At 46.1% G+C, this 15,666-nt stretch overlaps 1 protein-coding gene across 1 annotated transcript; it reads left to right on the top strand.

Annotated features, from left to right (window-relative positions):
* Positions 1-138: 138 nt before the first annotated feature.
* Positions 139-11,507, top strand: EAF1 (ELL associated factor 1). The gene is made up of 6 exons (XM_082839138.1): positions 139-400; positions 2,251-2,345; positions 4,162-4,298; positions 6,148-6,338; positions 8,017-8,250; positions 11,055-11,507. Exons 1-6 carry the CDS (start codon positions 298-300, stop codon positions 11,099-11,101), a joined length of 807 nt encoding a protein of 268 aa, XP_082695264.1. The 5' UTR covers positions 139-297; the 3' UTR covers positions 11,102-11,507.
* Positions 11,508-15,666: the final 4,159 nt, after the last annotated feature.

A 15,666-nucleotide genomic window follows, 5' to 3' on the forward strand; every position in this document is an offset into this window, starting at 1 on the left:
AATCGGGCTTCTCAGACGGAGTCCTTCTACCCTGACACTGCCCCAGCCATTTCCGCTCCGGACCCAGAAGTCCCTCCTCGGCGCCGGAAGTTCCGGGGCCCCGCTTCCTCAGAGTCGCCCACCTTCCGGACGCGGAGGCCAGGATTTGCTTCCGGCCACGGTTGGGTTCCGGCTCTGTTACCCGCGCGACCCGGAGCGCTGTCCCGGGAGCGCGGCTGCCCCGGACACCGGTACCGGCAGCTCGGGCCGCGGGCGCGCCAGGAGGGCACCGGTGCGGGCGCGAGGTCCGGGGGGGCCATGAACGGGACGGCCAACCCGCTGCTGGACCGCGAGGAGCACTGCCTGCGGCTCGGGGAGAGCTTCGAGAAGCGGCCGCGGACCTCTTTCCACACCATCCGCTGTGAGTCCGCGCCCCCACTGTCGCTCCCGGCCGCCCTTAGCCCGTCCGGTGTCCAGGGAGCCCTGCCAGCGTCAACTCCCTTCCTCTCAGCCCGGATCCGCCGGAACCTCGGGGTTTTCCCAGCTCACTCCCAAACCAGAACTTTACTACGTTCCCACACTATTCCTCTGCCTCGTGGTACCGAACTCTTATTCCGAAGACCATTGGCCCCTTTTCCTGCCGCGTCCAGCCCTCCCGCGCACTGACGCTCCCCCTCTTATTTCTGAAAGGCTGCGACACCACATCAGGCTCCAGCTCTTCTCTGTAGCCGCTTTTCCGCCGTGACCCCACTGGGGGTCTCCACGCTTCAAGGAAACGCTTGTTGTTTTCTCGGGATCCGCGTCCACTCCCTCCTATTCCATTCTCTTCTTCCCTGTTTTCCTCACTTTTCTTCCCTCGTCCGTTTTGGTTCTGCCCTCCCTGACGCAGTGCTTCATCCCCTTTGCAGCCCCAGAATCCACATCCTCTCTGTGCCTCATCAGTCTCCCTCCTCAATGTCTCCATGCTAGCTTTTCGTGTGATTTTGATGTCTTTTGAGGTCACCTGGACTACCCCAACTTTTCCTCGGGACCAAGTCCCTTGTGGGTGAAGAATAAAATTAGGATTTAAGAGCCAGGAATAAGTTAGCGCTTGATCTATGTTTGGAAGCAGGAGCGAGCAGGCCTAAGGAATGTGGAGATAGTCATTATGCTGGACCTCCTTTTTCTCCATGATTACAGACCCTATTGAGAGAGGGCCCTTCCACTCTGTGTCCTGGGTGAAGAATTGGCTGACTGAGCATACCGCTGTGATTCACAGGCTCCTGGTTTCCCTTCCTGGTAGCCCCAATGCTGGTTAAGACTTGTTTTTGTCAGAGGAGCTCCTCCTACACGTGACTCAACACCTTGGAAGAGGGTGTGTTAGATAATGCAGTTCTATTTTCCTGTGGTCACTTGCCAGGCCATTACTCTTCTTCCTACTGACAACAGGTCAGCCCTTTCAGAGGAAGGGTATTGGGAATATGATAAGAGCATCATTTCCTGAGCAGTTTACTGATTTGATGTTTTAGCAGAGTGAAGGGCAATGTGGAATGTAAATAAGACACTTCACAGAAGCACCTGGCCTGCCGTTTGAGGCAGGTTTGTGTTATAAGGGAGTAAGGTGGCTGTTCATGCTGTGCTCTAACTGCAATTCAGAAACATGGGCAGGATTAACCTTTGGAAATACAGTTCAGCCTTCTGCTCCAAACATCTACAGGAGTAATCCTTGTTAAAGCTATGGAACTGGAGTGTGGCAGATCCTAACTTTGCCAGTTCCTATCAAAATGAAATCAGCTTATATTGAGCTATGGCCTTTCATATTGGGTTTTACAGTCACAGGATTTTAAAAATATGCTCTGTTCCTTTTGATCCTTATAATAACCCTAGTAAAACACCTCATTGTGGATAATAAAACATTAATTTTTCATCTGTCACTTGGCAGAAGGGGATATCTTTGCTTAATAAAATGTTGTGTAAATTCTAGCCTTTTTTCTTCAAAATAATCCACTGGGAATGAGAAGAAAAGTATGTGGAGGTATAGATGAGACAAGATTGTCCCAGAGCTGGTAATTATTGAAGCTGAGCGATGGTACACACAGCTCATGGTATTATTCTGTCTGCTGTTGTATATGAGAAGCTGTCCACAATGAAATAGCTTTCTGAAAAATTCTAAATGCTGTGTATTTTCCATTTATTTGAGTTATAAAAAATTTCAGTTCTTACATGGGAATGCCCTGCAAACCCTTAGCAAAAGTAACCTGGTGGATAAATGCTTTTCTCCTTTCACTTTAGATGACTTTAAGCCGGCATCTATAGACACTTCCTGTGAAGGAGAGCTTCAGGTCGGCAAAGGAGATGAAGTCACAATTACGCTGCCGCATATCCCTGTAGGTTTTATCCCACTGTTGTTTTTTTTAATGTGGAATCACAGTGAATCCTCATATTCTATGTTATTGCAATTTGATTTTCCTCCTATTTAAATATATCTAGATTTCTGAAGTGCCAGTATAAGGGAAAAAGGAATTTTGGGGGTAGGGCAGGGTAGAATTCATGCTTCCCAGGTACTTGAGTAAAAATAATTCTTTGTCATTTTCCCCAAGCTCCCTTTTCCCCCATTTGTCCCAAAGTAGACAAGGTTCCTGTGTGGACACCTGGCCCCTCCCTTAGACACACGTAGCTTCCCCCCAGCAGCTACAGAGAGAAAGGCCCAGGTGCCCTACGGATGTAAAGCAGCAGCTTAGGAGTGCAGAGGGCAGGAGCAGGGTCGACACGGGTCGTGAGTCTGGCAAGGGGTGATGTGCAGGCTGGTGGTTTCAGCCAGAAACCAGAGGTGTAGAGCCTTCAGCCCATTTAGGGCTGAGGAACCCGGTTAAAAGCTGAATGGAGAAGCCTTGCCCGAGGCGGCGCTCTGATCACAAAGCCCAAAGGATCAGACAGAATACTCTTAATGACCATGGGTCAGTGCATGTCCCAGCCCTGTCCTGGAACATCAGTTCTCGGTAACCAGTGATAGAATGAAAAGGCTCTGGACAGGGAGACCTGGGAAGCTTTGTGCTGGGGAAAACTTATTGTCTGCTAGTTCAAACTGCTATCTCATTACTTGTTGCCTTTGGCAAGTTACATCATCTCCCTGTGGACCTTAGTTTCCCAAATGTAAAATGAAGAGGTTACATCAATGGTCCCTAAGGTCTCTTCCAACTCTTAATTTTTACTGTATGAATAAGGAGTCAAGCAGCCAAGCAGTTTTCTGATTCCATACAGAGGATTAAACGCTATATTTGGCAAATATTAATGACCACCTACTGGATGCTGGCTTACTACTAGGTACTGAGAATACAGTCTTGAACAAAACAAGCACGTTTCTTGCCCTTAGCGAGTTTAAATAAATATAAGAAAGTGTAGCACTTATTTTGGAAAATCTGGGAAGGCTTCCCTGAGGAAGTGACCTTTGAGCAGATTTGAATGTTGAATAATTAAAAGGGAAGGAGAGGGTGGGATGTTGCAGGCAGAAGCCCTGTTAAATCCCTGCAAGAAAGAGCTTGGGTCTGAGAGAAGGCCAGCTCCTTCTGCTCTGGAGCCTGTAGAGCCTGCGGCGAGTGGAGCCGGGCAAGGTGGAAGGGCCAGGTGGCTCGTTTAAAGATTTTCTTCTTTGGCCTTAGAGTGATGGGTAGTGATTCAAGGGCTTAAGCGGGTGAATGGAATGATGTACTTACTGTGAACCAGCCAGAATAACGAGCTGCCGTTGGAGAATGCTCTGTGGTTACTTGGCATGGGGGGAAGCCTGGACTCTCCTATTACAAGGAAGTACGGAGGTCACTCCCTAGCTTTACTACTTATAGTGAGAGCTCTTCTCAGTGTCAGACACGTAATGCGTAATTTATGTTTCTCAGTTCACATTTTACCATTATTTGTAACATTTCCCAAATCCCTGGAAATATGTACAGTAATTTAAAAATTTTATATTTATTTCTTGATTACTTAGAGCCAGTTGCACAGTCACAGATTCTTGCTGTATTGTTATTTCCTCTTTATTTTTGCTTGGGAAGCCAGCAGGAGTTAAAATACAAATCGGTTCATTCTGTTCCTTTTTGAGTAGCTCTGATAAAAGATGTGATGAGGTAAAGCCACCTGTAAATTCAGTTTTGATATGCATAACTGGTGTGTTTGGTTTGATTGTCTGAATTGTACTTTTGTGGCGTGTAGGGATCCACACCACCGATGACTGTGTTCAAGGGGAACAAACGGCCTTACCAGAAGGACTGTGTGCTTATTATCAATCACGACACTGGAGAATATGTGCTGGAAAAGCTCAGCAGCAGCATCCAGGTCAAGAAAACAAGGTATGTTAAGAAGCAGATACAGATCAATGTGCCGTTTCTGTAGATTTACATTATCTATTCAGTTATTTTATAAGGATGTGAGAACAAGGGTGCTTCGTGTTGTTGGCAGTCTCAGCAGCTTCACCTCTCTCTTCTCAGATAAGTCAATAAAATATTTTTTCCTCAAAGGCAATAAAGAGAGATAATGCTTTTAAGACCTGAAACATAGAAAACATTGCGGAAAGGAGTGTACTGTATGATTAAATCAGTTTTATTAATTTCATGATGGTTGATATAGTACCACCAAAGGGATAAGGTTTAAATTTACAGACTTAAAGTTATGAAAGAATAATTTAATAATATATATTCTTGGGCTTCCCTGGTGGCGCAGTGGTTGAGAGTCCGCCTGCCGATACAGGGGACACGGGTTTGTGCCCCGGTCCGGGAAGATCCCACGTGCCGCGGAGCGGCTGGGCTCATGAGCCATGGCCGCTGAGCCTGTGCGTCCGGAGCCTGTGCTCTGCAATGGGAGAGGCCACAACAGTGAGAGGCCCGCGTACAGCAAAAAAATAAATAAATAAAAATTAAAGAAATAATAATAATAATATACTTTATTAGAGTGAAAACATTAAATTTTTACAAGGTACATTTGAGGTCATTATTACACCAAAGTAAAGCTTTGTCTATTTTTTTTGAACAATGAGCTCTCTAATTTTTAATTCAACAGACATTACACGTGTCATGTGAAGCCAATTAGATTTTATTTTAAAGTCAAGTTTCATTCTGTAAATAGAAGTAACCCAGTGGTTCTATTTATATCGTGATACAATAATTATTGTCAATTATTTTAAAGAGAGTATTTAATGTTTTTTTGCTTATGCTTCCTCAAGCCATTTTTCTTTACTCATTCCACAAAAAGTAAAAGTACCTACCATTTATTGAGGGTACTTTATTTATTTATTACCACGTGCCAGGCACTGTGCTAGATGTTTTACGTGCATTATCTAATCTTTACAAATAACTTTTGAAAAGGTAGTGTTGTTACCCTTTCACTCACTCACTCTCTCTCAAACACACACACGCGCGCGCGAGACGAGACTGAGGATCAGTGAGATTGTGACTCACAGTGTGTTTGTGTTGATTACCTCCACCAGCCAGGTGCTGCTCTTAGGCCTGTGAGAGCTGATGATTGTGGGAGTTTGACTTACTACTCAGTGTCATCTGGGACTAGCAGTATTTTATCACTTAGGTGTTTGTTAGAAGTGCAGGATTTCAGGACATACTAAGTCAGAATCTGCACTTTAGCAAGATCCCCAGGTGATCTGTGTGGACACCAAAGTTTGAAAAATGCAAAAGAAATTGTTAATAGGTAGCATTTCCTTGGTCTGGGGTGGAGTGCTCTGCCTACCTGCCAGCAAGAGCTGGCCTGTGACAAAATGAGCAAGCAGTAAATAGGTAATGGAAAAAATTGCTAACAGGCCAGTATTTCAAGAGCTAGTTTAATAACTCACGTGTAATTGTAATTTTATACTGCACACAAGGTGAATAGTTACATTTTCCGTTATTAAAATGGGTTCTCGTAATTGCACTATATCCCACCTCTGTGTCTTACCTGCTGCTTGATATAAAATGTGAGCTCCGTGAGGGCAGCGAGTCTGTTTTATTCATCTCTGTGTCTCTGGTGCACGATGCAGAGCTGGAATGCAGTAGAATGAGTAGTTTGTGTGATAAAATTAACAAATATCAGTATTTTGAAGCTGTCTGTAAAGAGCCTGGGCTTCTGCAGAGACTTCCAGGTGCTTGGTAAACGAGGCAAACCTGAGAACCACTGTTCTTGCCCCTCCAGTTTAAAGTCCGTATCTCATTTCAGAGCTGAGGGGAGCAGTAGAATCCAAGCCCGAATGGAACAGCAGCCTGCACGTCCCCCACAGCCATCACAGCCACCACCGCCTCCGCCACCTGTGCCATTCAGAGCTCCAACAAAGCCTCCGGTTGGACCCAAAACCTCTCCCTTGAAGGATAACCCCTCACCTGAACCTCAGCTGGATGATATCAAAAGAGGTAGAGAGCATTTTCTGGAGCCATGGTAGCAACTTGGAGGAGGGTATTGATGTTTTTGTGGAGATCACGAGACCACGTACACGGCGGCGTGGGCATTCTCCGCCATCGTAACAGTTTCCGCAGGGCCCGCCGTTCCACAGGTGATGGCGGGCGGGGTGGGGCGGGCCGTGGAGGCGAGGTTTACCACTTGGCTCGTTTGACAAGGGAGAGTCCGGGACAGTGACCTGAGCTGTGGCTGTCTTTGCAGCTTTCTGCTTAGAGGCCTGAGGCTTAAACAAGCCTGCCTGCCATCTAAAGGTCCATACGGCACACCTTTTAAGGCTTTGAAAGAAGAGAATTACAAGGTACTGGGGGTAAAAACCAAGTGTGCCAATGTTAGTATAGTGTCTAGGTTAAGTTCCATGACCACTGCTTTGTATTAACAAAAGTGCGTAAATATGATAGCGCCTGGGACACTGGGGACGCTGGCCTAGAAGGACTTAGAGGTCTGGTTGGGCTCTCCAAGGTAAAACCAAGACAGAGGCACTCACCTTGGCTCTCTCCCCCACACAGTGGATGGTTTTAGTTGTCCAGACACTTAGAAAGTTATGAAAGTAAGTGTTATATTTCATATTTGTGAAGTTCTGTGAAACAAAGTTAAACCCATAACAGTAGTAAACAGGAAAAGATAAAAAGTTGCCCTTGGGAAGTTTGCCTTTTCCACCCTGTGGAAATACTGTCTTTTCACAAACGAGATCACTCTCTGCGTGGTACACAGTTCTTAAGCCTCTGGATTTTTTTTTTTTTTTCCTCATGGATATTGGAATGCTGTCTATGGAAGTTTTCACTTTAGTCGAATAGGAATTGGACCATGACAGGTTGTTGTTGCCAGTTATGCTTAAAGGAACCATAGTCATTTAAGGCCTCATGGTAGGTTTGGACAGGAAAATCTGGCATCTTCCTTGCTGTAGCCTATGGTGAATCGTTAATGTACTCACTCACATTAAAATGGTCAGGTAGAACATGTGTTTCCTTCTCTGCTTTACATTTATTAACATTGCGGTACCTGAAGGCATGCTGTAAGTCAAATGTGTATAGCACAGAGGAGGGGCGTCGTCCCGCCATCTTTCTTCAGCCACCACGGCTCCTCCTGCGAGCCTTGTTTACCTGTGGAACGTGAACGCTGGAAAGGCCCCCAGAGGCTGTCTGCTGTGGCCCTTCCTTTTTCCGGAGCATCTTGGAAAATTCATTGCCTTCCACCTGGGTCTCCCTGCTGGTCAGAGGTGGATCCAGAGCAAGAGCTCAGACCTTCCAGTTCCTGGTCAGGTATTTTTGAGCCCATGAGCAGAATGTTGCTCTTCTCTTATTTGGTGTTTAATCCCATAATTCATAATTCTTTTTTTTAAAAGTAGATAAAGGCAAAATAGACTTAATTCATTTCTCAGAAGAATCATTATCCTGGAGCAGTCTGCTTTTTGGTTATTTTGGGTGAATTAAATGTTTCCATTGTCTCTCTGGAGGTGTGTTAGATGTTTTTGTTTGTTGGTTTTGCTTTGAGTCATTTTGTTTGTTTTTAAGGACTCAAGAAGCAGAAGTTCATTTTCAGTTATTCCTCGTTGCTCTTGGTTTTGCCAGCTTACTGTTTACAGAGGCTTACTGTTTACAGAGGCGCTGACCCCCGTCCCGTCATTTATTCCAGAGCTGAGGGCCGAGGTGGACATCATCGAACAGATGAGCAGCAGCAGTGCAAGCAGCTCCTCAGACTCCGAGAGCTCGTCAGGAAGCGATGACGACAGCTCCAGCAGTGGAGGCGAGGACAGCGGCCCCGTGTCCCCTCCGCAGCCGTCACACCAGCAGCCCTACAACAGCAGGCCGGCCGTCGCCAACGGAACCGGCCGGCCGCAAGGAAGCAACCAGCTCATGTGCACCCTCAGTAAGTGCACACTCCCGCTTCTGGGCCGAGGCGGGGGCTTGGGGTGGGGAGAGGGAATGTCAGGCCAGAGCTGGAACTTCTGTTCATCTTACACCAGAGTCTATAAACCTGACGGTACTTAAGGCATAAGAAAGGGTCCTGACAAAGGCAATTTGAAGCAGAAAAGAGTAAGTTACCAAACAGTAAAAAAAGAAAAAGCACAAAACTGTTCCATCTCTTTTCTTTTCCTTATTGGCACAAATTAGGTTTTGTGAATTCTGGAAAGTGTTGAAACGTGAGCCGCAGAGCTCTGTACTTTTGCATATACCAGGCTTTAGGGGTGCCGCCTGCCCCCACCCAGTCCCCCACCTCCAGGTTTTATAGAGTCCTGAGAGCCCAGTGCCATCAGAGTGCGGTATGCCACAGCCCACAGAGTTGGGAACCTGTGCCCTTAGAAGGTGTTTGGCGACCAGCTAGCCTTCGCAGGAGGGAAGGAAGGGACATTATAGCGTCTGGTGGCTTTGAGTGCAGTTGGTGGTAAAGCAAAGCAGGGGAGAACAAAAACAAATGTCTTTGTCTTGGAGGTGGGGAGAGTGCAGGTTCTCTGCGCCCTCCTCTCTCCCGACTCCTGGAGTTGGATGTTCTCTTCCGGTCTGACTTCTGTGAGGAGGCTGGAAGGTCAGGAGGCAGTGGCGGGGAAGCTAGCCTAGGTAACCCTGCTCCTGTGGGCCGGGCAGAGGTCACTCTCAGTCCCACACTGTAGATGTCATGTAAACCCCTGAGGTGAGGCCCGGCCCCAGCCTTGTAGGGCGGTAAAGAGCATCCCTGGCCTCTACCCACTTAGGTGCCGGAGCACCTCCTGCTTTCCTCCAGTGTGTCAACCCAGAATGTCTCCCGGCATTGCCAAGTGCCCCTGTGGCGTTGGAATCAGTGCCAGTGGAGAACCACTGTGCTGGGCCTTGCTCTACTATCTGAATGAGTTCAACACTTTTGTGACGTCAGTTAAGGCTGTTACCTGCTATCCTGTTAACACAGGCCCAGCTTCTGGATAGCAGGGTATACTTGATGCTCTGCTCAGTTGGCTTGGGAGAGTAAGTTTCACACTGTGAGTTTGGAATTCACAGTGGAGAACGACCAGACAGCTACTGTGGCTGTAACTCAGCATCTTCATTTTGCCCAGTCAGTGCTAAACTATTCCTTAGAATAAAAGAGCCAAAAATGGCTCAGTGCTTCTTACCTACCTACCAGCGCCTTAAACTTCTGTTAGCTCTTCATAGCTCCAAGTCCTCCTGGCCCGCAGCTCTTCCATGGCAAGACCTTAATCTTTGCATACCTCATATACAGTAAAGTACTGGAGTTATTTAAACCAGGATTGTCAACTGGAACCAATTTATAAGCCCTAAAATCACAGTAAATAGCGCAAATTTGGTAAACCCAAATGTGAAAACATACAGAGTAATGATAATATTGTTTTTCTGAATGGTAATGTGTATTATATCTTCTCCCCCCACAAAAAAACAAATGGATCAGTTTGAACCTGGGTCAAATTGATTGCATAAGAAATTTCAGAACTGAGATTTCAGCTCCATTACACTGACCTGTTTATGTGCATGTCACCTTTGTAAGTGATGGCGCTTAGCTCTGCTGATTGGAGGTTGTCACCTGGTGTTGATCGCATCGCCTTCCCCACGTCTAGAGCAGCAGATGTCACCTTTTTTGGTCTCAGACTTCTTTGTGTCGTAAAACTTTTGAGGACCCCGGAGAGCTTTTGTGTGTGTAGCTTATATCTATCAATATTTACCATATTAGAAATTAAAACTGAGAAATACTTAAAATAGTAATTCGTCTAAAAGAACAACAGTAAACCATTACCTGTTAAGAAAAATAACATTTTTATGAAAAATAAATTTTCGAAATAAAAAAAACATTTAATATGAAGAGTAACATTGCTTTAAAAGTTTGCCAATCTCTTTAACATCTGGCTTAGTACAAAGCTGGATTCTTACATCTGCTTCTGCATTCAATCTGTTGCCGTAAGTTGTTTAGGTTGAAGTATATGAAGAAAATGTGGCATCACATAGATATGTAGTTAGAAAAGAGAGGCCTTCAGGTCGAATCCTTCTGAAAGGGTCTCAGGGACCCCAGGGTTCTCAGAACAAACTTTGAGGAGAGGTGGCCTAGAGATTAGTAATCCAGAAATACAGGAGTTCACTTTTCTTCTTTTCCAAGTGGTATCAACTGGGGTCCTGTTATTCTTATCATATTAGATGGGAAAACTTACATTCTTCACTCCTAAAACCTAAATGTCACACACTAGACAAAACTTTGAGGCTTTATAGAGCTCATTAGTTGAGATTTGTGGTATAAGGTAATGTGAAGATTCTGGCCAGAGGGGTCGGGGGGTACTGGATTAGTATATGAGTGGTATGCACAGTATAAATAGTATTCAGCTTCCTTAACAGGAAGCCCAACTTGGTATTATTTTCACTTTTATAAAGCAACTTAATATGAACAATTCTACTAGACAGTGAGTCATTTAGAAATATTTTTTGTCATTTATTGATACACGTATGTCTAGCCTATCCCTCCCCTGTTTTATCCCAGAGAGCAGTATTGCTGTGCTTTGCAGATACCAAAAATAGCAATTCCTTTAAAACGTTGACTGCACCAGTTCTGTCACTGAGCCAAATCGGTTTTCCTCCCTAATTAAATGGAACTGGCCTGGTTTTACTGTAGTGTGAGAGCCCAGGCAGTCAACCAAAGAACCGTGGGGAAGTCATTTTTAAATTGGGTACTTTGGGTTTGATTTTGTTTTCTCTTTATAGGAAATGACTTGCAGTTGAGTGAGTCTGGCAGTGACAGTGATGACTAGAGCCGGATCTTTTGAAATCAACTTTTTGTGCACAGATCTGCTGCGAGACTGGGCTGCTTTAGCGTGGAGTCCACACCGAGAGGAAAACGTGGGGATCAGTGACTGTAGGAGGAGTTGGAGGCTCTGGAGCGCTCAGATGTGCATGTCTTTAACATAGCGGTGATGGGTGATTTTCTTGTGTAATTTTTGAACAATGTCACGTTTCAAAGTTTTAAGTAGATCTATAGCAGAACTAACAGAATTATATCTCTTATTTGGTTAACACTGTTAACGAAAAACAGACAAATGTGCCCTGGTTTAGGTTACTCAAAGGCCATTTCTTCACCTAGCCAGTGATGCAGTTGTAAACCTCAGCAGCCACCAGCTTGGCCAAATGGTCTGCACCAGTGAAATGAAACACAGTCTTTGAGGGGTGGGCAGGGAGGGAAACCTCAAACTGCAGCATAGATGCATGTTTAAACCACTTTCAATTATTGACACAAAGTGGTGAGGAAGTTCTGTCTGACCCAGCCTGAGAAGCCTGTGTAGAAACGGACTTCAGGATGGAGTCCGAGAGGGTCAGCTGGGGGGACCTCAGAGCTCTGCTGGCTCAGCCCCTCCTCTGCACAGTGCTGGTTTAGGGCTAGTGTGTTGCCCCCAGTCCGGGCTTTTCCCACTGCTCCCACCCCTGAATCTCACTTACTAGAACCAGAGATTCTAGTTAAGTACACATGGGACTTAACAGTTGTGCATTGGAGCTTTTATTGGATTCCAAAAGGAAGAAGTGTTGGCTACTTCTAGCTCCAGTTTAGATCCAAACAGTCCCTAAGTACATGAGGCTAGGGGAGCAGATTAAACCAGCAGCCACTGTGCTGATGCATGTGACTCGATTAAATTGAGGCTTTTAGTTCCATGTGGATCCATAATGAGTGTGTTTCTTTCAGTAGGTTTCAGTGGGGCACTAGGAATGGTAGAGAGGTGAGGTGAAGAAGCCTCTTTGAGCAAATGAGCTGGCAGCCGGTTTCCAGACCAGAATCTGGATAGGAGTCGTGCAGTGTGAAACGAGCACATGTTTTGATAAGGTTTTTCTGTTCATGCTTTTGTACCACTGTTTGTGCCTGACTCCCAGACTGATTTGTATTTATTATATGCAGCTAGAAGAAAGTCACAGGTTGCCGTCTGCACTGTGCAGTTTCCAGATGAATCTGTTGTTGCAGGAAACTGGTGACTAGTAAATGTTCTGTATGCAGCAAATGTGTGATAAGTCGGCCCATAATTAGTATGGAGTAGCCCATTTCTGTAATTTGAATGACTGTGTCCTGAGAAATTTCTGTCTCCTTTGGTTCAGTGGTATAAAGAACATTAAGAGTGATTTTTCTTCCTCCAGGTGGCCTCTCCCTCCCCAGCTAGTGGAGGGAAGCAGTCTGGACCTAGAAAGAAATTAGATGATCCATGGTGGGGGCTTAGAGTTGAGCCTTGCAGTGTCACCTTTTAGACCCACACAGTGACTCCAGTGAGCTGGAGAAGGGGGCCTGGCAGCACGCTCACGCCACTCTGCCAGGTGCCACTCAGGGGTCCACGCCAGTGCCCTGTGCTGGGTTCTCAGCCTGTTAGGAGACTTCAGTGGATTTCATGGCATGTAGGAACTTACTTATATTGAATTGATCATTACATTTTAATTCCTTGGTAATGAAAGCTCAGGGAAGCCAAAAGGTCATGGTTGGGGGACTTGAATTGCTACTGGATGTGAGAATTGTTTCACTGCTCTTAACTTGCTCGCTGGGGCAGGTTCCAGGAACTTGAACTATAAATATCTTTTTAAGCCTCTCTCTTTCTTTTTTTTTCCCTCCCAGAGTCTTGATATATGTAGACAAAACTGCGGTTTGGGGCCTGTCGGGTCAAGATGTTTGTTTCTATAGGAAGTGCTTGCAGGTGGCAGTGGGCTTGGTGAGTTAGGCTCGCTGAGCTCAGACCCTCTCCCCGTCATCCATCCTGCCCGGCCCTGCACAGGGGTAACATCTGCTAGCACAGCTCCCGTTTTGTTCTCTGCACAAAAGCTTTTGGAGGTTCCCTCCCCAAGCCCTCCAGCTTTACCCAGCAGAGTAAGGAATCTTTTCTTTTTGGAAATGAAGAATCTGGCCTCGTAAACTACTTCTCACGAGTGCCCTCCTGCCAGCCAAACTGGACTTGTTCTTCCTGCCTCCGTGCCTTGTCACTCTCCCCTCCCCCAGCCCCACTCAGGGGTCTCTGTGGGTGCCCCCTTCATGGACTCCTCCTCTGTTGGTTTCACCAGCTGGAGTACTGTGTGCACACACGGACCTTCCTCTTGCTCGAGCTCTGGTTGGTGTGAACTCCTTCAAAGCAGGCACCGTCGTGGTCATCTCTGTTCCCTGGAGGATGCCCAGGAACAGACCTGTAGATGCTCACAGCCTGGTGGGAAGGGAGCAGAGAACCAGCCAGTGGAGCACAGAGGGCAGACGTAGAGGAAACATTCCAGGTGTTTGGAGACAGCTGGAAGCTATCCATGCTGATTTTCGTGGTTTTGAAGTCTCTAACTGAGTTGTTAAAATTGCCTTTTCTTTGTTCTGTGTAATGTCTGCCGCGCTGTGGTTCGAACGGCGAGGTGTGAAGACTTAAGTCCAAAGCACCTGAGGAGCCATGGCAAGCAAGCCACAGTAAAGATGTGATTTGGGGAAACTTAACAAGCTAGAGGTTTCTCATGATGCCACTCATTTCTGTAGCAGAGTCATATTTTTCTATGTGTGGTATTAATATGTATGTGCTTCAGTGGTGGGAAAACTTGAAAATTCCAAAATCCTTATTACTTCCCTATTTGAGAGGCTGGTTAAGTAGGGTGTGGTGCGGTGTGTGTGTGCGTGTGATGTATTTATTACATTATTTTGAGAGAGTAACCGTCTGTTATGTGGATATACATTGGGTACAGCCAAATTGAATATTTCCATTTGGCGAGGAAGGTAGGATTCATGAAACTCAGGCCTTAACCAGTAGGCTGGATGACAAGACCAATTGAAGCGTTATAAAATGTCTTTTTGTTGCTCCTGTTATCTTTGTCTTGGGTTCATTGTCTCATTCTTTAATGATTATTAAAATCATGTGCCTGAAAGTTTATTTTGCTTGATTATGAGGTAGACATGCACGTTTATATTTATGTAAAGTATTTGCTGTAAAGTGTTTTTGGTTTATTCTCTTAAAAGATCACTATATTTAAGTAAAAAATGAAGGTCAGCAATACACTTCATGTCTTGGTGGGTTTTATTTTCTTACTAGAAATCAATCTAGGAATCAGTGAAAAATGTAGGGTTCTTTTAAGAATCCTTTGTGCTTAAGCCTAATTACCTAAATTGATTCCCTTTTAATTTGGTGTTTATGATCGTTAGGATGTACACTTCAGTTTTAAAAGGTGTGAAGTTCAAAACTAAAGGGTGGCTTTAGCAAGGCACATGGCACCTGAGGCCTTTTTACTGGGTCTGGAAAGGCAGGCTTTTAGCTTTGGGTCTGGGAACCATGCAGGGGTATCCCTAGACATGTATCCTAGTCATTTTAGCTCGCTAGAGTCCTTCCACCTGGAATGCCACGCTGCACAGAAGGACACGTGTACACCTCTGACCCCCAGTCAACACTCACAGTCTGGAAATGGTCCTGCCTCCTGCTTGCCCTCCGCACCTTGGATACAGCGACGCCCACACCTATCTTGTGGTCTTGGCGCCCGGATAGCTGTAAATCCCTACGTGGGAAGTGACCATGTTCCTTTTAAATTCTCTGTGGCGTCTTTTACCTATTGGGTGCTCAGTAGATTTGGATTGAAGACAATTACGCGTTCAGAGAACTAGGCCAGGAATCCTCTGCTGCTTATCCTATACCCGGCTCCCTTGTCTTCCGGTGGAAATGGGAGACTTGAGCCAGGACTCTCAGTGGGGAAGCGGTGGTGCATGTCCATCACCTAAGGGACTGTTGATCCTCAGGTAACTATTGCCACCACAACAGTGTGTAACAAACCATCCCAAAGCTTGAAGCTTAACATAATAAGCGTTTATTCTGCAATTTAGGCTGGACGTGGCTGGACAGTTCTGGTCTTGACTGGGCTCCTTCCTGTGCCTGGGATTTGACAGGTTTAGCTGGTCTAGGATGACCTCAGCCCTCACAGCTAGGGCAGCTCAGGTGGACTCCATGTCTCTCATCCTCAGCAGCCTGGCCTGGGCATGTTGTCACAGCAGAAGCTGAGGAGCTAGATGAGAGGAGACTGCCCCTGTCGCAATTGCTGACATCTCATTGGCCAAAGCGAGTCACAGGGCCAAGTTCAGAATCAAGGGGCTGGTGGGCAGATACACTCCAGCAGTCGATGTGAGGAGTGGCAAAGTTCTTTGGATCCCGGGAGGTGTGGGAATTGGGGCAGTTACTGCAATCAATCTGCTGCCTCCATGGACCCCATGTCTCCACCTTGGTTGAGAACCCTGGGCTGCATGATCACTAAAGGCCCCTCAGGGCTCTGGCTTTTCTCCTGGCCAGAGGGATAAAAGTCCGGAAGAGGTAAGAAAGACAGCTTTGTGTTCGTGGTTCCTGCAGAG

Source organism: Leucopleurus acutus (assembly GCF_964270905.1).
Source record: "Leucopleurus acutus genome assembly, chromosome: 5".
Lineage (NCBI taxonomy): Eukaryota > Metazoa > Chordata > Mammalia > Artiodactyla > Delphinidae > Leucopleurus > Leucopleurus acutus.

Coding starts and splice junctions, on each gene's coding strand:
- EAF1 (XM_082839138.1), top strand. CDS start 298: ATGAACGGGACGGCCAACCCGCTGCTGGACCGCGAGGAGCACTGCCTG. Junction 2,346..4,161: donor TTACGCTGCCGCATATCCCT/GTAGGTTTTATC, acceptor TGTGGCGTGTAG/GGATCCACACCACCGATGAC. Junction 8,251..11,054: donor CCAGCTCATGTGCACCCTCA/GTAAGTGCACAC, acceptor TTCTCTTTATAG/GAAATGACTTGCAGTTGAGT.